This window comes from Nerophis lumbriciformis, linkage group LG10 (assembly GCF_033978685.3).
Source record: "Nerophis lumbriciformis linkage group LG10, RoL_Nlum_v2.1, whole genome shotgun sequence".
NCBI lineage: Eukaryota > Metazoa > Chordata > Actinopteri > Syngnathiformes > Syngnathidae > Nerophis > Nerophis lumbriciformis.
In genome coordinates this window covers 16,060,617-16,083,828 of record NC_084557.2, presented here as the reverse complement: position 1 = coordinate 16,083,828, position 23,212 = coordinate 16,060,617, and the positions used below count along the sequence as shown (strand labels likewise).

The 23,212-nt window shown below is 41.3% G+C and overlaps 1 protein-coding gene across 1 annotated transcript in view; it reads right to left on the bottom strand.

Annotated features, from left to right (window-relative positions):
• The window catches only part of slc25a18 (solute carrier family 25 member 18), a 36,070-nt gene extending 12,858 nt beyond the window's left edge, over positions 1-23,212 (bottom strand). The window contains exons 1-7 of the mRNA XM_061970192.2: positions 23,012-23,212; positions 22,117-22,422; positions 21,821-21,943; positions 19,023-19,078; positions 18,709-18,799; positions 13,245-13,360; positions 12,925-13,111 (exon numbers count right to left, since the gene is read on the bottom strand). Of these exons, the coding sequence (XP_061826176.1) occupies positions 12,925-13,111; positions 13,245-13,360; positions 18,709-18,799; positions 19,023-19,078; positions 21,821-21,943; positions 22,117-22,136 (593 nt within the window). The 5' untranslated portion in view covers positions 22,137-22,422; positions 23,012-23,212. The remainder of the gene's footprint in view (positions 1-12,924; positions 13,112-13,244; positions 13,361-18,708; positions 18,800-19,022; positions 19,079-21,820; positions 21,944-22,116; positions 22,423-23,011) is intronic.

Genomic DNA, 23,212 nt, shown 5'->3' with positions numbered 1-23,212 from the left:
GTGACTTGAAAACAAAAACAAAAATATGATCCGGGCAGCGGATCATAACAGTACCCCCCCCTTAAGGGACAGATTCCAGATGTCCCCTGGAAAAACTAAAACCCCCCCAACTATAACAAAGTTCAAGAGTCAAGGGAGGGTAGAGGGAGGATTTGGCGGAGGGTCGCCAGGCCACGTGTCCCCGAATCCACCGGGGACGAGTCAGGTGGCGGCGGTGAATGGAACGCCGCTGCCGCAGGCGAGGCGGGCGACCACGGAAAGGCCACATTCGTGGCTGCCGAGATGGTGGGCGTGAGTGGCGCCAGATGTTCAGCAGCCGTAGAGTTCTATGACTACGTCTCGGGTGTCGCTGCTGTTTGCGCCACTGGCGTCCATACCCTAACCTCCGAGAGGTTAGGGTGTGGTATTTATTCAACGGCCATCTCCAAAGTAGAAAAAAATGAAATTCGCCGAAAGTCCGCAAGGTACAATGTTGAAGGTGAGTGGCATTTTCAGAAACTTTTATATTCAAGAGATTTGAAGAAGTCACATGTCATATTGGCCTACCTTTAGCTACAGTATGCAACCATGCAGGATTGACTCCCCAAGTATTATCCAAGACACTTAGTAAACTACTTAGAGCGATATATGTTGGCGCTAGAGAGTTTTTCTGACAACTTTGGCATCTGATAGCATGTTCTTTCTGACATGTGTTTATGTTATTACCCTGGGAATGTGAAAAAAATATGAAAACCAATAATACATTTGCAGATACAGAACTTGCACACTGTGACAATAATGGTATCATATAATTGTGTTATCAATAATTTTTAAAGATGTTATAATTGTTTACTTAACTTCCCTGTCATTGTATTTTAAATCCACTTCCAAATCCTTCATATTATTTTATTAGAAGACACTATTTAAAAGTAGGCCCCTAGGTTTGAACGTGTGAGTCAATTGTGTGTGTCCTGTGATGGACTTGTTACCTGCCCAGGATGTTTTCCTACCTTGTGACCCTGATTATGGGTAAGTGGTGCCTTAGGTAAGGATGGACAATGGTTATTGCAGGAAATCTTACACAGTAATCTCTTGTTGCGATAATATTTCCTTTGCCTGTGTCTCCATTTTTTTCTTTTATTTTGCTACAGGTTTCTCTGCAAATCATTTTACTTGATACAACTTTTCTTCATGAAATTTTTAACATTTCATGCAGTTGCAGCTTTGCCATGGAGCACTCCATGGCAAATTTTTATTTATCCAATTCATCTTTAACATTGGGTGTCTCAACATGATAGCAAACCCATCTGGATGTAGCAACCTTCACAAGAAAATGTTTCTTGGGGTTGATATATTTTCCAATGTATTTCTTAGGAGAGCAAATGTACTACATCGGTGTGACCAGATCCTCCAAAAAACAAAGGTTGTGTGTGGACAGTAAAGAGGCCAATGATGTCTTCACTGAGTTCCATGCCAGTGCCATAGGAGCCCACACGGGACAAAAAAAGACCAGAGACGCCATTTCCAGGCTATTTTTCTGGCCTGGAATGGTCGCAGACATTGATAAATGGGTAATTCAATGACACTTGAAGCAATTTTGCTTTTTATCTAATCCTACTAGAACTTTCCTTTATTACACAATATGAAATGACAGTCACCAAATGTTGCCAGTTGATCATACTTGCCAACCTTGAGACCTCCGATTTCGGGAGGTGGGAGAGGGGCGTGGTTGGGGGCGTGGCTAAGAGGGGAGGAGTATATTTACAGCTACTATTCACCAAGTCAAGTATTTCATATATATATATATATATATTTATATATATATATATATATATATATTTATATATATATATATATATATATATATATATATATATATATATATATATAAGAAATACTTGACTTTCAGTGAATTCTAGCTATAAATATATATTTCTTTTATTGTATATATATATAAAAGAAATACTTGAATTTCAGTGTTCATTTATGTACACATATACTTGTTGAGTTAAGGGTTGTATTGTCCATCCTTGTATATTCTCTGTCACTATTTTTCTAACCATGCTGAACACCCTCTCTGATGATGCATTGCTGTGTGGCACGCACAAAAGTGCTTTCATCAAATGCACCAGATGGCAGTATTGTCCTGTTTAAGAGTGTCACAACATTGCTGTTTACGGCAGACCAAAACGTGACTGCTGTTGTTGTGTGTTGTTACCGCGCTGGGAGGACGTTAATGAAACTGCCTAACAATAAACCCACATAAGGAACCAAGAACTCGCCCTCGATCATTCTACAGTTATAACGTTATTGGGCAGGCACACCGTTTATATTGTGGGAAAGCGGACTCAGGTCCGCATGGACTGAGTCCGCCTGAATTTCGGGAGATTTTCGGGAGATAATTTGTCCCGGGAGGTTTTCGGGAGAGGCGCTGAATTTCGGGAGTCTCCCGGAAAATCCGGGAGGGTTGGCAAGTGTGCAGTTGATGGTAACGTTGTTCATATGAATTGTGTTTTTTGCAGGTGGCCGATTGTACCGTTTGCCAGGCCAGCCAGCCCATAATAAAAAAGGAGGTGGAATACACACCTATAAAGGTAAATATATTTTATATATATTTTTTCTTCCATGGCTTTGCTCTGAGTCCGAGGGTCACAGAGGAAGCTGTAAAAACAGGTTAATTAGTACTACACAACAGCATGTTAACATATTAAAATAGATTTTGATATTTGTATTTATTTACACCCAATAAATTATTAAACTGTCTCCAATGATCCTGCTCCTAATCTGATCTTCTTTATTCTACTTTTTTAGGTCACACACCCATTTGAGCTTATAGGCATGGACCTGGTGGGAAAATAAACCAAAACAAAAAATGACAATCAATATATCTGTGTCATGATTGATTATTTTACTAAATGGCCACAAGCTTATCTACTCAAATCCAAAAATGCGGCAGAGGTGACTGAATGCATTATAAAAAAATGTCATCAGTTTGAGGCACCAAAAAGGATATGGACGGACCAAGGCACAGAATTTGTCAATGCGGTAAATATGGAAACCACGACAACTATTTGACTGAATTCATGTCATACTTGCCAACCTTGAGACCTCCGATTTCGGGAGGTGGGGGGAGGGGGGTCGGCGGGGTCGGGGTGGGACGGGGTGTGGCTGGGGGCGTGGTTGGGGGCGTGGCTAAAAGGGGAGGAGTATATTTACAGCTAGAATACACCAAGTCAAGTATTTCATATATATATATATATATATATATATATATATATATATATATATATATATATATATATAAATGTGTATATATAAATATATATATACATATATAAGAAATACTTGACGTTCAGTGAATTCTAGCTATATATATATATACATTTTTATATATATTTATTTAATTATATATATATATATATATTATTGTATGTGTATATATATATATATATATATATATATATATATATATATTTTATTATATATATATATATTTTTTTTTTATTACATATATATATATATAATAAATACTTGAATTTCAGTGTTCATTTATTTACACATATACACACACATAACACTCATCTACTCATTGTTGAGTTAAGGGTTGAATTGTCCATCCTTGATCTATTCTCTGTCACTATTTTTCTAACCATGCTGAACACCCTGTCTCTGATGATGCATTGATGTGTGGCACGCACAAAAGTGCTTTCATAAAATGCACTAGATGGCAGTATTGTCCTGTTTAAGAGTGTCACAACTTGCTGTTTACGGCAGACGAACTGCTTTACGGTATACAAAAACGTGACTGCAGTTGTTGTGTGTTGTTGCCGCGCTGGAAGGACGTTAATGAAACTGCCTAACAATAAACCCATGAGGACCTGAGTCCGCCTGAATTTCGGGAGATTTTCGGGAGAAAATTTGTCCCGGGAGGTTTTCGGGAGAGGCGCTGAATTTCGGGAGTCTCCCGGAAAATCCGGGAGGGTTGGCAAGTATGATTCATGTGTACATTGTAACAGCTTCCAAATATTAGGGTTCCCACATTAATTTTTACATATAAACTTTTCTGTGGTTAATACAAAATGCTACATATCCTAAGACATATGTGCACTCTACATTTACAGATTAACAGGAGTGTGTGTGCCAAGCTGGGCATCCAGCGGAGCCTCTGTGCCCCCTACCATCCTCAGACTAATGGTTTGGTGGAGAGGATGAATGGGACCATCCAAAGGTGAAGGAAATATAGCTCCCACCTTTTCTGGGGTCAATCTATTCATTAAATATGATCTATGTGGTCTTCAGTTTACGCTAGTACAATTCAATTGTGGGGTTTTTGACAAATGCAAATTGTAATTTAAAATTTGAATATGTTTTATTTTCCAGGGCGCTCAGCAAACTTGTGGGCACAAAACCTGAAACTTGGGACGAATACCTAGATGCCATTATGTTTGGGCTCCGAACCAAAAAACAAATGACGACGTCATACTCCCCTTTTTTTTTAATGTTTGGGAGAGAGGCCCGCTACCCATCAGAGGTCCCTGAGCACTACAGGGTTAGTGAAGAAATCCTACCATGATTTGATTAAGAGTTTCAAAATAAACTCTGCTCTGTAAATGCAACCGGAAACAGTGTTAATGCAAAGGCAAACAAGCTACACTGTCTCCTGTGAAAAACATGTGAAAAAAATTCCTGCAAAATACTTTTTTGTTCACAGTTGGACAGCAGTGTTGAGGCCATTGTGGTAGAGGAAGCTCTGGGGGAGGACATAGAGCGGCTTGAGAGCGTGAGGGATATTGTGCTCAGCAATGTGGCAAAGCAGCAGGACCGCACCAGGCGGAGGCTGCAACAGGTGCACCAAGGGCAAATATTAAAGTTGGAGAGCAGGTCTGGCGGCAGAACGTCAGGAACCAGCAGAGGAAGGGTGGGAAGTTGGAGGCAAACTTCCTGGGCCCGTACACAGTAATAGCACTGGAGGGAAAAAGTGCTGATCTGGAAGGACAAAATGGTAAAGTTTTCCGGAGGGTGAACATTGACCACCTCACCAAGGTTAGGCTTGAAGTGCCGCGTATACCTCATCAAATACAGTCTTCCACAACCCCTTCTACACCACCTCAGACACCCGCTGCTTCATATCCAGCAAACACACTCCGCCCCACCGTCATTCGTCTGGCCAAATCCACCATAACAGCACCTCCACCTCCACCAGCCTCCTCACCTCCACCTCCACCTCCAGCAGCCTCCTCACCTCCAGCTGCACAAGCCTCCTCACCTCCACCTCCACCAGCCTCCTCACCTCCAGCTGCACAAGCCTCCTCACCTCCACCTCCACCAGCCTCCTCACCTCCAGCTGCACAAGCCTCCTCACCTCCACCTCCACCAGCCTCCTCACCTCCAGCTGCACAAGCCTCCTCACCTCCACCAACAGGTGCACCAAGGGCAAATATTAAAGTTGGAGAGCAGGTCTGGCGGCAGAACGTCAGGAACCAGCAGAGGAAGGGTGGGAAGTTGGAGGCAAACTTCCTGGGCCCGTACACAGTAATAGCACTGGAGGGAAAAAGTGCTGATCTGGAAGGACAAAATGGTAAAGTTTTCCGGAGGGTGAACATTGACCACCTCACCAAGGTTAGGCTTGAAGTGCCGCGTATACCTCATCAAATACAGTCTTCCACAACCCCTTCTACACCACCTCAGACACCCGCTGCTTCATATCCAGAAAACACACTCCGCCCCACCGTCATTCGTCTGGCCAAATCCACCATAACAGCACCTCCACCTCCACCAGCCTCCTCATCTCCACCTCCAGCAGCCTCCTCACCTCCAGCTGCACAAGCCTCCTCACCTCCACCTCCACCAGCCTCCTCACCTCCAGCTGCACAAGCCTCCTCACCTCCACCTCCACCAGCCTCCTCGCCTCCAGCTGCACAATCCTCCTCACCTCCACCTCCACCAGCCTCCTCACCTCCAGCTGCACAAGCCTCCTCACCTCCACCAGCCTCCTCACCTCCACCTCCACCAGCCTCCTCACCTCCAGCTACACAAGCCTCCTCACCTCCAGCTGCACAAGCCTCCTCACCTCCAGCTGCACAAGCCTCCTCACCTCCAGCTGCACCAGCCTCCTCACCTCCATCCGCTTGTTTTGGAGAGGTAGAGGAAAAAACTCCAAAATATAAAAAAACTTCAATCCAAAAATGTAAGTTTTTTGTCATTCTGTGCTTACTCAGTTGGAAAAAAAAAAGTTATGAGCGTAACGCTTGTTACTCCTTTGTTGCATTCATGCAAAATGAACTCATAATTTTCAGAAAAGGAAATCGTAACATTTTTAAGAATTGTGGTTGAAATGGAAAATATGTTTTTGAGAAGGGGTTTTATGTTATAATAATAGCTTAATGAATACAGCATGTTTCATGGTTTGATATGGTTCATCTTCTGCACATGTGAAAGAGGCATTTGCAGGGAAGAAGGCCCATGTCCTTCTTTCAAAGATTGAAAAGTTTCAATTATATTTTTGGGACATCCAGAAGGTTGGTCCCAGTCAGGAGCTTGAGAGCGAGGTATTATGCTATAATTTTTGTCTGATGCCTTCACATCACTTCACATATGTGCAATTCTGGACTATACACATTTTAATCAGGATTATTTTCTATTAATAAAGTTATCCATCCATCCATCCATCTTCTTCCGCTTATCTGAGGTCGGGTCGCGGGGGCAGCAGCCTAAGCAGAGAAGCCCAGACTTCCCTCTCCCCAGCCACTTCGTCCAGCTCTTCCTGTGGGACCCCGAGGCGTTCCCAGGCCAGCCGGGAGACATAGTCTTCCCAACGTTTCCTGGGTGTTCCCCGCGGCCTCCTACCGGTCGGACGTGCCCTAAACACCTCCCTAGGGAGGCGTTCGGGTGGCATCCTGACCAGATGCCCGAACCACCTCATCTGGCTCCTCTCGATGTGGAGGAGCAGCGGCTTTACTTTGAGCTCCTCCCGGATGGCAGAGCTTCTCACCCTATCTCTAAGGGAGAGCCCCGCCACCCGGCGGGGGAAACTCATTTCGGCCGCTTGTACCCGTGATCTTGTCCTTTCGGTCATAACCCAAAGCTCATGACCATAGGTGAGGATGGGAACGTAGATCGACCGGTAAATTGAGAGCTTTGCCTTCCGGCTCAGCTCCTTCTTCACCACAACGGATCGATACAGCGTCCGCATTACTGAAGACGCCGCACCGATCCGCCTGTCGATCTCACGATCCACTCTTCCCTCACTCGTGAACAAGACTCCGAGTTACTTGAACTCCTCCACTTGGGGCAAGATCTCCTCCCCAAGCCGGAGATTGCACTCCACCCTTTTCCGGGCGAGAACCATGGACTCGGACTTGGAGGTGCTGATTCTCATCCCAGTCGCTTCACACTCAGCTGCGAACCGATCCAGTGAGAGCTGAAGATCCTGGCCAGATGAAGCCATCAGGACCACATCATCTGCAAAAAGCAGAGACCTAATCCTGCAGCCACCAAACCAGATCCCCTCAACGGCTTGACTGCGCCTAGAAATTCTGTCCATAAAAGTTATGAACAGAATCGGTGACAAAGGGCAGCCTAACTGGAAACGTGTCCGACTTACTACCGGCAATGCGGACCAAGCTCTGGCACTGATCATACAGGGAGCGGACTGCCACAATCAGACAGTCCGATACTCTCTGAGCACTCCCCACAGGACTTCCCGAGGGACACGGTCGAATGCCTTCCCCAAGTCCACAAAACACATGTAGACTGGTTGGGCAAACTCCCATGCACCCTCAAGGACCCTGCCGAGAGTATAGAGCTGGTCCACAGTTCCACGACCAGGACGAAAACCACACTGTTCCTCCTGAATCCGAGGTTCGACTATCCGGCGTAGCCTCCTCTCCAGTACACCTGAATAGACCTTACCGGGAAGGCTGAGGAGTGTGATCCCACGATAGTTAGAACACACCCTCCGGTTCCCCTTCTTAAAGAGAGGAACCACCACCACAGCTGCCAATCCAGTGGTACCGCCCCCGATGTCCACGCGATGCTGCAGAGTCTTGTTAACCAAGACAGCCCCACAGCATCCAGAGCCTTAATAAAGTTAATAATACATAAATTGCAATTTGGTGACCGGCAAAATTAGTTGATAACTGGTCCTCCATACTGAATATATGTAGCATTTACACACAGAGTCAGTCAACATATGGAACTGCATGTCTCACGCACAATTAATTTATTTTTCAATCTTTCATAGGTAATCAATGCCTACCTCACCTGTCTTGTGAGGAACCACAATAAAACACGTGCAGGAGAGGCTTGTGTCATCGACAGTTTTTTGATGACGGAAATTTGGCTCGGGAAAATACCAAGACTCCGGACAGTATGTATAGGAGACTGTTATGCACATGGAATTTGTTTCTTTGATTATGCAATACATTTTCATTAGTTCCTCTTATTTACAGCTCAATCCAATGGCATTCTCCATCCTTGTGGGAATCATGAATGAACACCACCACTGGATGTTGACGGTGAGATGAGAAGTACTGTGCAAATCTTGCTTTTATAAGATCTGTATCAGTGGTTTTGAAGGCCCTCTATACTTTCAAGGGTGGAACTCCCTTTCAAATGCCATTTCTGAAGTCTAAAATATTTTCATGTACCATTTCAATCTTACAGATGAATCCGTCTAATAGTAGGTTTGTGCCTCACTTATCTTGTTTCCATGTTAAAAATACAAAGGTCATCTACCCACATGAGAGGAGATGCCTTTTTTTGGATCCATTGGGGGAATCTAAAAGGAACATTCAGAGATGCCAGGAGTCAACAAAGTATTTTTTTCCATTAAAGGATGATGTCTGATACATAGTACTTGCACTATAACGTCAGACAAAAAGCAGCTCTAAGAGCTGCTAAATGACAATGGTGCAATAGTTTTTTACAAGTAATATTTCTATCATTAAGGGCCTTTATGCGAAAGAAAGACTGCAATGTGACAAGGTGGGCATGCAGCACCCTGGCCCATGCACGCCAGCAAGATGGCACATCATGTGGTGTCCTGGCCTTAAAAGTAAGTGTACTGTAAACTACTGAAACAATGTGGACAACCTCAAGGTCATTACCTTTTTTCATAAGAGAAATCCATGACCTGGTTTCTTACATGTTTGTGATATGTACCATTAAATATCCCAAAATTTTGATGTTAACAAGAATAACTTGTTATTTATATCATCAGAGTGATATATTTATATCACTCTGATATGTGATCTCCTAGGTTCATATTGCTTCCTATTGATTAAGTTACATAACCCAGAAAAAAACCCGCCCACCTCATGCTGAATTGTTCACATTTTTGGATTAGTATATCGTGATTGTATAACATACGTTTGATGGATCCAAATATACTACGGCTGCAACCGGTTTACGGTATATTTATGATCTATCAGCAATTTAGAATGGCACCCAGGAGCACACATACCCCCACCAAGGCTAAACAATAATACACAGATTTGTTTTGATTGAAATATCTGTAGGTGTTAAGACCTGTAGGTGTCAGTATTGAGCATTTCAAAGTGCCCACATATAACACGTTTTTTGTTATGCTACTTGTCTATAACAGAGAAAAATGTATTCATGCACTTTGAGCTGGAGCAGAGCTGGGCACATATTTTGACTCAGGGGCCACATTGAGAGAAAAAAATGTGTCTGGGGGGGCAAATGGGTATATGTGTATAAATTATATAAATGAGGGATGTCCGATAATGGCTTTTTGCCGATATCCGATATTCCGATATTGTCCAACTCTTTAATTACCGATACCGATATCAACTGATGCCGATATCAACCAATATATACAGTCGTGGAATTAACACATTATTATGCATAATTTGGACAACCAGGTATGGTGAAGGTAAGGTACTTTTAAAAAAATTTAATAAAATAAGATAAATAAATTAAAAACATTTTCTTGAATAAAAAAGAAAGTAAAACAATATAAAAACAGTTACATAGAAACTAGTAATTAATGAAAATTTGTAAAATTAACTGTTAAAGGTTAGTACTATTAGTGGACCAGCAGCACGCACAATCATGTGTGCTTACGGACTGTATCCCTTGCAGACTGTATTGATATGTATTGATATATAATGTAGGAACCAGAATATTAATAACAGAAAGAAACAACCCTTTTGTGTGAATGAGTGTGAATGGGGGAGGGAGGTTTTTGGGTTGGTGCACTAATTGTAAGTGTATCTTGTGTTTTTTATGTTGATTTAATTAAAAAAAAAAAAAAACAACAACAAAAAAACGATTCCGATAATAAAAAAACGATACCGATAATTTACGATATTACATTTTAACGCATTTATCGGCCTGCCGATATTATCGGACATCTCTAATATAAATTAATTCCTTTTTTTCAGGAACACTAATACCAAAAGTCAGAAAGAATTCTAAAAAAGTTATGACAGACCTCCTCAAAAAAACGTAATGTAATTTTACAGTTTTTTACTGAATGGGACACTCAAAATGTACATTAAAATAAAGAAAGTGGGATTTACAATATTAACTATGAACAATAAAACACTGAATATTAACAGCACATGAACATCGCTCCTCTTTTACTTCTCAGATCAGCTCCTCGATAGTTGTGTATCTTTTCCAATCAAGCAAAACCCAACACAAATGTAACAAACAGCAAAATATGAATGCAAAGGGTACTAAACACGTGCAAAATTATATATTATCACTTTTATGCTGAAATTTGTTGTAAAAATGTGCTTCTGCATCTGTTCTTGACAAAGGCGTTTCGGGCTGCCTGCTCTGAAAACAAACCCTGCATGCTCTGCTTTGTTCCTCGTCTGAGCTGCTGTACCGTAATAAATCGTATAACACTCAAAAGTGCAGATTTCAACCATTGTGAAATACTTTCTTTAGTTCAAAACTTACGGTCATTTAAAAACAGCACTGCACATTAGGGATGTCCCGATCCGATATTTGGATCGGATATCGGCACGGCATGGGAAAATGCAGATCCAGATCCAGTTTAAAAAAAACCTCTGGTCCGTGTTTTCCAACACACCGATTTAAATAATACATTCCACTTTTCTGCTGCTCCGTATATTCCGTTTCGCATTTTCCAGCACACCTTCAACACATCCACAGGTCTGTGAATTCTAACGCAGTTGCTTTTAGCTGCTGGCATTACACGACAGGCTCTTCTCACTCTTTCCTGTGTCCCCCTCTCACAGACAGCGAGCGCACCTTTTTACACACGTCACATACTGTCACGTCATACGTCACATACTGTCACGTCACACGTCACATACTGTCACGTCATACGTCACATACTGTCACGTCACACGTCACATACGTATATGCCCTCTCCCAGCAGAGAGCGAGGTAGCAGCATGGCTAACGTTAGCTGTGATGCTAGCGTACCCGCTAAGGTGCGCGCCTGCTCAAGCGTCCTCTGCGCACGGCAAATCTATGCCACGCACAAAATCAAATAAAAAAATAAGCGCATAACAATTTTCGACACACGGACACGACAGAGAAAACAGTTTTCGTCATCATTGTTCAAATATTGTAAGGTCTGTCGAGACGCTTATCTCCATTCGGTGCCACACGCCCACACCATCAAAATGCAGAGGCAAACATTTCCACATCAACACCGTATGAAAAAAATAGTGATTTTTTTTAGTTGTGATTTCCCTCTCTGCATGAAAGTTTAAAAGTAGCATATATTAATGCAGTATGAAGAAGAATGTTTTAATGTAGACATGCAAGCCTTGAAAGAAAATTTTGAAAATCAAGACTACATTTCCTGCAAATGGGTGCATTTCTACCCTATATTTTAACTTTAGACTTATTCTCATATCAAACTCTTTTAGTTGTTTTTTTGACACTTACATCCGGCGCCCCCCTCCACACCCTGGATTATAAATAATGTAAATAATTCAATGTGATTATCTTGTGTGATGACTGTATTATGATGATAGTATATATCTGATAGTATATATCTGTATCATGAATCAATTTAAGTGGACCCCGACTTAAACAAGTTGAAAAACTTATTCGGGTGTTACCATTTAGTGGTCAATTGTACGGAATATGTACTTCACTGTGCAACCTACTAATAAAAGTCTCAATCAATCAATCAAAACACATAGAATCATCATACTGCTGTGATTATATGCATTAAGTGTTCATTCAAGGCTAAGGCAAAATATCGAGATATATATCGTGTATCGCAATATGGCCTTAAAATATCGCAATATTAAAAAAAGGCCATATCGCCCAGCCCTAGTTTCAATGATGCCATTTCTGTTTGTCATGTATAATTTTGTCTATTTTGTGTTCATCCTTGAATAAACAGGTTAGTTTCTTGTTACCAACCATTGTGTATTATTCAAACTCCCCTAATTCAGCTGGCTAGTTGTTATCAAGAGTAGTAAAACCCTTTTCAACATGATTCTGACAACTAAGTAGGCTAAATAACTTTAAACTTTAATACATGCTTGGATAGGCCATTATCGGTCAGTATCGGTATCGGTCAGTATCGGTATCGGATCGGAAGTGCAAAAACAATATCGGTATCGGATCGGAAGTGCAAAAACCTGGATCGGGACATCCCTACTGCACATCATAATGGCGGCTACAGTTTTGATGTTAAAGGTCTAAAAAAAATATGTAGAACGTCTGGCGGGCCGGATTGAAAATCTTAATGGGCTGCATGTGGCCCGCGGGCCGTATTTTGCCCAGATCTGAGCTAGAGCCTATCCCAGACATTATTGATATTTACCTTATGATACTTAATGCACTGATATGAACTACTGTATTGTGCTAGCAACCCCTAAATGTGTAAAAAAAAACATGTGCATGTGTGTGTGTGTGTGTGTGTGTGTGTGTGTGTGTGTGTGTGTGTGTGTGTGTGTGTGTGTGTGTGTGTGTGTGTCTTACCTCATCAAGGTGGCCCCTGCTCCCCGATAGAGACCAGCCAGACCTCGCGTCTTCAGCAGCTCTACTGTGATGCTGGTGGCCGATGTCCGTTGGGGAGGACCGGACCGGGCTGGCCGGCTGGCCACCAATGATGGAGCTGGACCAGGACCAGAAGCCTGAGCTGATGTCGGAACCTTCCTCTGGGCAGCTGATTAAATGAATCAAATGTGAGCCTGCATTCTTCTCACAGAACGTCATTTTGTCACGGAACAAAGGATTTAGATTTCTATAATGAGAAAAAACTCAAGACTGTAGAAACAATATTTCAGTGAATATCTCACCCAGCCTCCCTGCATCCTGTAGTTGGATTTTTAGCATCTCCATGGGCGTGGTTACCACCACCTGACAGGTGCCAGCCCCGCACCCTGCCAGAACCTCCCCCCACAGGGGTAAATGGCTGATGACAGAGACAGAGCAAACATAAATAATACACTTATGCAAACAACCTATTGTTTGTTGTGTTGCTCCTACAAGATGCTAAATGACTGTGGAGTGTGTCGGCTTACAAAGAGGTGGAAAATGTTTGGAAATTCCCACCAGCAAATTAAGAATTTAGGAGTTTTCAAGTCCAGAAAGAAAGTTTTGACTTTATAATACATAAGTAAAATGTAATTATATGTAATAAATAAATATTTGCATAAAATCTACAGTACAGGACAACATTTTGGACACGCCTTCTCCTTATTCAATGTGTTTTCTTTATTTTCATGACTATTTACATTGTAGATTGTCACTGAAAGCATCAAAACTATGAATGAACACATGTGGAGTTATGTACTTGTTTAAAACATGTTTTGTATTCTAGTTTCTTCAAAATAGCCACCCTTTGCTCGGATTACTCCTTTGCACACTCTTGGCATTCTCTTAATGATCTTCAAGCACACCTGTGAAGTGAAACCCATTTCAGGTGACTACTTCTTGAAGCTCATCGAGAGAATGCCAAAAGTGTGCAAAAAAGTAATCAGAGCAAAGTGTGGCTATTTTGAAGAAACTAGAATATAAAACATGTTTTCAGTTGTTTCACCTTTTTTTGTTAAGTACATAACTCATTCATAGTTTTGTGTTTTCTTTATTTTAATGACTACAATCACTTCACTATGACACCTGTGAAGTGAAAACCCTTTCAGGTGACACCTGTTGAAGCTCATCGAGAGAATGCCAAGAGTGTGCAAAACAGTAATCAGAGCATAGGGTGGCTATTTTGAAGAAATTAGAATATTAAACATGATTTCAGTTATTTCACCTTTTTTGTTAAGTACATAACCCCACATGTGTTCATTCATAGTTTTGATGCCTTCAGGGACAATCTACAATGTAAATAGTCATGAAAATAAAGAAAACACATTGAATGAGAAGGCGTGTTCAAACTTTTGGCCTGTACTGTATATCAACGATAAAGTGACAATAACGAGTTAACAAAAGTTTCCTTTAACGCCACAATTTCTTTGTCGTGCGATTAACTTGCGTCCTGTATGACCCTCAGTCCATACCCTAGTGGTAGAAAAGCGTCGGCGTTCCGGCTGATGTTGAGTCACAGCGAGCAGGAAAGGACAAATAAAAAGCCATACTGTATGGCAAGTTTAATTAAAGGCCTGGCAGATCGCTCTCTTTTCAAGACCAAAGTTATTTCCATCCACTGCCACTGTGAGTTGAGTCATCACCGCAGTTCTTAGCTGCTAGCAGCGACAGCGTTGCCAAGTCCGCATATTATAAGCGACTGGGCTTGTTTTTTTCTAAAGTCGCTTGCAAAGTTTGTGAGTCGCGGTTTGTTATGAATTTGGGCTTGTTTTTGAACTGAGTTCAGGGATGTAAATCTTCCAACAACTCACTATTCGATTCACCCATCCATCCATCCATCCATTTCCTACCGCTTATTCCCTTCGGGGTCGCGGGGGGCGCTGGAGCCTATCTCAGCTACAATCGGGCGGAAGGCGGGGTACACCCTGGACAAGTCGCCACCTCATCGCAGGGCCAACACAGATACACAGACAACATTCTCACTCACATTCACACACTAGGGCCAATTTTAGTGTTGCCAATCAACTTATCCCCAGGTGCATGTCTTTGGAGGTGGGAGGAAGCCGGAGTACCCGGAGGGAACCCACGCAGTCACGGGGAGAACATGCAAACTCCACACAGAAAGATCCCGAGCCTGGGATTGAACCCCAGACTACTCAGCACCTTCGTATTGTGAGGCAGATGCACTAACACCTGTGCCACCGTGCTGATTCAATTCAATATATTTCGATTCCTGCGGTGACGATTCGATTCAGAATCGATTCTTGATTCAAACTGATTGTCGCCATATCTTATTTGGTTTGAAGATGATGATACAACCTTTTCAAAATAGGTTACAACAGCTCCTCTTGGCAGCTGATATATGACTTTATACGTGCAGCAAGTAAGCGCTAAGATGGCCAACAAAACATATTTAAAAAAAAATAAAAAATTCCATTATTAAATTTTTTTAAATCGATTTTTGAAAATTATGAATACATTTAGAATCGGAATAGATGAGAATCGTAATTCGAATTTTAATCAGGTTTCTTTGGGGGCACACCAAGTGTGGTTGCTTATTTGGGCTTGCTTTTCTTGCCCCATAATAAAGCAAAGCATGCTAACTACACCAGATATCTATTTGCAATTAGTTGTCGTTAATTCTGGACTAAAAGTTTATTATTTGCAGTTATATATTTTCATACTTGCCAACCTTGAGACCTCCGATTTCGGGAGGTGGGGGGTGGGGGCGTGGTCGGGGGTGGGGCGGGGCGTGGTTGGGGGCGTGGTTAAGAGGGGAGGAGTATATTGACAGCTAGAATTCACCAAGTCAAGTATTTCATACATATATATATATATATATATATATATATATATATATATATATATATAGAGAGAGAGAGAGAGAGAGAGAGAGAGATTATTTCAAATATGTTTATTTTAATGTATAATTCTATGGCTGGATGTAATAAGGAGTCCCGAAAAAATACAAATAAAAATACAATTAATTTTGATGTTTTTAGCAAAATATAGTAAAAATGTATTTAGTTTTTGGTTTTTTTAATTAATAAATATATTTATTTTTAGGTAAGATAAACATAATAATACAATTTATCTCTAGTCTGGATGATTTAGTTCTTGTCACCCTGTTGTCCTCCCGTCATGAAAAAAAGCTGTCCTCACTCAGGTCCGCATGGAGCTGGAGGGGGCGTGGTTTCCAGCTCCGGCTGAAAATCGGGAGATTTTCGGGAGAATATTTGTTCCGGGAGGTTTTCGGGAGAGGCGCTGAATTTCGGGAGTCTCCCGGAAAATTCGGGAGGGTTGGCAAGTATGATATTTTAATCGTTATGACAGCCTTAATTGCAATATATATATAAAAAACAAAGAAAACAAGTCTGAACTGTCATTTTGCTAATTTCATATTATTCCCATGGAAAGTTTTGGACTATGAAAATACCCAGAATTAGTAAATGAACGGTAAAATGATTAAGTACCCAGAATATAAACATGAGCCGCATGTTTCAAAATCAAAACATTTGAAAGTTCTTCATACAATATCATTAGACTGTACTATCAAATTTTCACTGATGTATCTGTGAGCTTAAACAAAAGCCCATTGGGCTTTTAAATATCCCATTAATTTCACATGACAAGATCATAAAGCATTATTTGATGTTGTCCTCATTAACCTTTAATAGGCTGTAGAAACACATTAGGTAGGTTGAAATGACCTCATTATCACACAAAGGAACCCTTTTATTTATTTTAGCAAGTAGAGAAAAAATAATAGTAATATCTAAATAATAATTTTAAAAAAGTGTGGAGGAACAACAATTTTATAAAAAAAATTTGAATTTGTGGGATTAACTCATGATTAATGTGTTGCTAAAATTGTGTTTGTTACCCAGCAATTTTGTGGATTTTGGACAAAAAAATGTGTTTTAATTACTTTTTAAAAAGGCTGTTTAGGTTAGTAGAGGGAAAAACAAGAAAATGTAGTTATGACAACAGACTGTGAATGTTGATTTAGAATTGGGGGAGAAGGTCAACATCACGCTAGCATCGGGGTGTCAAACGTACGGCCCGCGGGCCGAATCAGGGCCGCAAACAGGTTTTATCCGGCCCGCGTGGTGAATTTGCCAAGTATTAAAATGAGCTGCTTTTTTTTTTTTTTTTTTTTTTACGAAATAAACTGCTGTTCTAAATGTGTCCACTGGATGTCACAATAACAATTTTGCTCAGTGGCCTTGTGATTAGAGTGTCCGCCCTGAGATCAGTAGGTCGTGAGTTCAAACCCCGGCCGAGTCATATCAAAGACTATAAAAATGGGACCCATTACCTCCCTGTTTGGCACTCAGCATCAAGGGTTGGAATTGGGGGTTAAATCACCAAAAATGATTCCCGAGCGCGGCCACTGCTGCTGCTCACTGCTCCCCTCATCTCCCAGGGGGTGATTGATTGATTGATTGAAACTTTTATTAGTAGATTGCACAGTGCAGTACATATTCCGTACAATTGACCACTAAATGGTAACACCCGAAAAAGTTTTTCAACTTGTTTAAGTCGGGGTCCAAGGGGGTGGGTCAAATGCAGAGAATAATTTCACCACACCTAGTGTGTGTGTGACAATTATTGGTACTTTAACTTTAACTTTAACTTAAGCAAACGATTTATACCGGGGCCAAGCAAGAGGTACACTGTAAAGGGTGACTGTGGCTCCTCCTCCTCGACCCAAATGAAAATTAAAACCTGCCGTTTTATGTCTTCTTCTTCGAACTCATCGTCATTTGGCACCCTCGTTGCCCCAAAATGTCTCTGCCAAACACGAGAAAAGTGAACTTAACCCTTTTGAATAGTTTTTACCTCCGTTTCTTACGGTTTGTTGAGTTAGCGCGTTGATACTTGGACATGACAAAGGAAGTATTTGATACCTAGAAGAGTTAACATGTTCTGGTTTTTTTTTATCAATCCCAGAAAGACTGTGACTTAAAGTTTATTCCTGCCTTTGGAGATAGAAGTCTAACCTCATTGTGTTTTTGAAGCTGCACCAATTTCCTCAGAATTTTCAACAAACTAGAACTTGTTCTATTTTTGGCCAAAGTAACACAAAGAAAACAACCTTGAGTTGTTTTTGTTTTTAAGTTATCATGCCAAGATTTTACCATTACGGCCCACTTGGGAATAGATTTTCCTCCATGCGGCCCCTGAGCTAAAACGAGTTTGACACTCATGCGCTAGCAGGATTGTTTGGAGGGGGAGGGTCGAGTTGATGTAACGTTCCTCAATGCAGCAACATAATTCAGGTTTTATTAAAGAGTCAAACATTTTGTCTCAATTACACGTGTTTATTTGCTAGTTGCATCTGCAAATGGTCCCGGAATATTTTATTTTTCCATCCCTGGCAAATTTGGATTTAAGTTATTTTTTATTTAACCAGCAAGTTTTCTACTGGAAATGACAGACTACCGTATTTTTCGGAGTATAAGTTGCACCGTAGTATAAGTCGCACCTGCCAAAAATGCATAATAAAAAAGGAAAAAAACATATATAAGTCGCACTGGAGCCCGGCCAAACTATGACAAAAACTGCGACTTATAGTCTGAAAAATACGGTATACAAGAGGCATCATTGTGGGAAAACTATTTCTCACTTTCTATTTACTTTTAAACAAAAGTCCAAATTCGCCAGCGGTATGAATGAATTCAGACTATACCTTGTGAACTTCAAATGTAGCGTTTTGCCGTTTACCCGTTCTTGGAGAGTTTCTGTCTGAAGGCATCATTAGCTGCCAGTTTGATGGCTTTTTCTGGTGTGACAAGAGTGAGGTTGACTGCTGCACCTGAAGGACACAAACAAGCTAATGACACGGTCACAAACAAAAGCAGAATTACAATGATTCAACGCAGCGGCTTAAGTTTACTCCCATGCGGGACAATGCCATTGATGGGAAAATGAGTGAGCGCTTGCAGTGAAAAACAAGCGAGTGGGTGGCAGGGATTACATTTATAGTAAGGCACAGCTGCAGGTTTGTTTGTCACAGGCAGTAGAAATGCAAAGAATACCTCTGTAGCATCCAAAATAGCCTTCTGAGCGCACCGTCTTCGCCAGACAGTCCCACCTATAAAGACAAAAGACAAAGACTGAACTCTACCACTAAATTTATGGGATTATCACTGCAGCATGCCTTTATGAAACTTAGAACACACAATGATCGGCTGTCTGGACAAATGTTGTGCTCGGCGCTGAAAATCCAACTTTATTATTATTAGGCCTTGAAGGGAATAAGTCATTCCTGCTATTTTTCCATCTGTGAGTCACAGTGGAAAACCACATTCTGGGCGTCCGGCCACACCCATCCACGAGGCCGGACAGCCCAGCACATGAACTCAGCAGGGTCTTATAAGGACACAGATTTGTTCTTGTTGGTCATGTTCCTCTCTAATGTTTCATATCAGTTACGATGAAATAAAATGTGCATGGTAAATAATGATAAATGTGTTGTACTTGTATAGCGCTTTTCTACCTTCAAGGTACTCAAAGCGCTTTGACACTACTTCCACATTTACCCATTCATACACACATTCACACACTGATGGAGGGAGCTGCCATGCAAGGCGCTAACCAGCACCCATCAGGAGCAAGGGTGAAGTGTCTTGCTCAGGACACAACGGACATGACAAGGTTGGTACTAGGTGGGGATTGAACCAGGGACCCTCGGGTCGCGCACGGCCATTCTTCCACTGCGCCACGCCGTCCCTGGTGGCAAGAATCCCATGAGTTACCTCCTAAACCCTGGGCTTGCTTGGAAAAGACATATCCAAAATAAATAGCGTTTTTCTCTACATCTACAGTATGTTATCTACATGAGTGATCATGTTATCAAAGCAAAAGTCTACACATTACCCGACCTCAGAACCTGCATCCTCTGCAGTGGACATTTGTTTTAGGGTCTATTTCTTTTGTCACAGCGTGAAAAATATATATACTTGTTCTGCAAATGTCCACTGAAGAGAACGCTGGTTCTCAGAAGGATATCTTTGAGTAAATGAAGCTGCTTTAGCGCTAGGTTAGCTACATTCTTCCATAAAATAGATAAACAGCTGTGACAAATGTATATTACATTTAAAAAAAACTGCTTTTGATAAATAAAATGCTTCCCAAACATTTAATAAAGTCAAATACAAATAAGGCAACAAGAGAGGTTTCCAAACACTTCTCTTTTGTAAAGTAAATCTGTACAGCAGACATCCACAATATGATTTGCCTGAGTGGCTGGACAGGACAGATTTAGGAAAAAAAACTAAACAATTAAAAAATTGTTTTTTGATTATTTTTTTTTATCGAATAATAATCGTTACAAATGAGAATCGCAATACATTTTCAAATACATTTTTTGACACCCCTAGTGTGTGTGTGTATATATATATATATATATATGTATATGTGTGCATATATGCATATACAGTATATGTGTATGTATGTATATGTACTGTATACTGTATATATACTTTGTGTGTGTGTGTATATATATATATATACAGTACAGGCGAAAAGTTTGGATACATCTTTATTTTCATGACTATATACATTGTACCGGTAGATTGTCACTGAAGGCATCAAAACTATGAAACCTGTGAAGTGAAAGCCATTTCAGGTGACTACCTCTTGAAGCCCATCGAGAGAATGCCAAGAGTGTGCAAAGCAGAATTCAGAGCAAAGGGTGGCTATTTTGAAGAAACTACAAAATAAAACATGTTTTCAGTTGTTTCACCTTTTTTTGTTTAAGTACATAACTCCACATGTGTTCATTCATAGTTTTGATGCCTTCAGTGACAATCTACAATGCAAATAATATGTAAACACATTGAATGAGAAGGTGTGTTCAAACTTTTGGCCTGTACTGTATATAGTACTGTATATATATATATATATATATATATATAGCCGAGGTTAATCCGTTAAAACAGTGCTCAATACCGTAGTAGTGCGGAATAGTCCTTAGGTCAGGGAAAAAAACACTGAGGCTACTTCGTCCCTTCAGGCCTGTTTTGCAGGTTTCCCTGTTTTTCAGGGTTTCCCTGCTCTTCAGGGAAACCTGCTCTTCAGAAGTGAAGGTAGAGCTATGGTACGGCAGAAAGTAACCAAACATCAACAGAAAATTAGCAAAAACATTAATAATGAATTTAGAAAAAAGAATACAACTGGAAATGACACAATATGTTACCACATACGCCAGCAGATAAATTAGGAGCCTTCATAATCTGTTTTGAAATGGTTGTATTATCATTTATGTACCAAATAATATATTGTGATGTATTTCGTTATCGCAAGAGGCTGCAGTTATATCACGATATAGATTTAAGCCCATATGGGCCATCGCTCGTGCATGTGTATATTCCCCTGAGAACCTGTGTCCTCTGCGGTGGACATTTGTATTTTGCACAACACCCGAAAGGACAAGCGGTAGAAAATGGATAGATGGATGGATGTCTAACTCTGACAACTGAAGCACCTGGCAAATGCTGCCCTGTAACCTTTTAAAACCTCTAGCAGTTTTAAAAGTTTGATGACATTTTAGGTAAACTGTATTTACATAGCACTAATTAACAAAAGACAAGTCTAAAATTGGTGACGGAGACAAGGAAAAACTCCATTAATGGTAGAAAACCCCGACTCTGAACTGCCTTCATTGGTTGGGTTGCATTAGAGAGGGAAAAATAAGGGACACATGGGTAGTAGATAGAAAGACAAAATAAAATAGGGAGAATAATAAGGAAGAAAAGTATAATTGATGTCTAAGTTGATGTAATACTACAAGAACATATTTGTGTTAATAGTGTGTTGTGAGGGCCGTACTCACATTCCTTTGTACACTTCGGCACCCTGCTGGTTCTGTAGGCGGGTCTTGGCCAGATCAATAGGAAATACACATGTCACACCAACAAGGCCCGCCACGCCTCCATTAATCAGCTTAGCAGGGAGGCTGCAAAGGGATCAACATATAGACACATGGTACACATGCATGCACACATTCACACACAGCTGTCAGCACAACAAGCGCCTGCTAAGACCACTAACCAAATAGAATGATTAAAGTAAAATGTATTTTTAGTGTCGGACATTTTATCCAGTAGGAATTTTTGACAAAACAAAGACCTTATCTTATTCTCCGTCATCCTGCTTGTGTTGGCCCACAGCTCCTTTTGTCCTCCTCCTCTTCCTGTCCACACTTTGGCGTTGAGCCCCAGAAGGTCACCTACTGTACTTTTGCAAACGAATGCAACAGCGCTCTGACACCAGTGGACTGCTTTTTTCCCTCTGACACAGCAGGAGTGGACGCCCTTTTTTTCTGTTTCGGCCCAAACCAATGCCGGGTCTGTATCTTCAAAGCCAGCCCCTCTTGCTTTTTTTTTTCTCCCCCCTCGCCCTCACACCACCGCACAAACTTTCTCCCGCTGCTGCCTTGAATAGAAAACATACAGAAAATGTGATTGCATAAGATGAACCAAATACAAATCGGTCAGGAGGGTAGATAAAATAACAGGGAACAACAAGGCAATAGTCTCTTTGGTCTGGATAAGAGCACATGACGCACCATGAGGTTATTAAATATTGAATACACTGCAGATATTAAAGGACAAATATTGTCTTTTCATTTCTTCTTCCCCTGACTTCCTCCTCTTCCCTCATCTCTCTAATTAATCTTGTCTTAATCTCTCCACCTCTATTCTTACCACCATAAACCGTCACCATATCCTTATAACCATGTTAGCCCCAACTACAAATTATGTTGTTATTCATCACTTATTACCACATCCTATCCCTATCCTAAACGTGGTTGTTTTCATTGCTGGATCCCAGCCACATTCTGCACATGCTTCTCACTGAGCCTCTTTCAGTGCAACTTTCTTTCAGCCAGGCTCCATTCACACACTCCGAGGGAAGTGACCGTGCCAAAACCCAAGAGACCCCTAGTCGACCTCTATACCTCCCAGGCTAGAAAAGTTGGTTGGAAAAAAAATGCAATATTCTGCCATTCCGTCCATCCTACCTGCGCCGGTGCATCTCACAGCCGCGATCAAGCTGTCCACTTTCCTCTCCGGTCAGCCATGAGCGCATCGGTGGTAGCCAAGCGAGAGCAAGCCAGCCTCCACTCAGGGGCTGTTGCACAAACACGAGCATTGTCTCATGGCCTAAGTCCCTCCCCCTCGCGGTGACACAGCCCCAGCAACTGCGTTAACATCAACTCCTG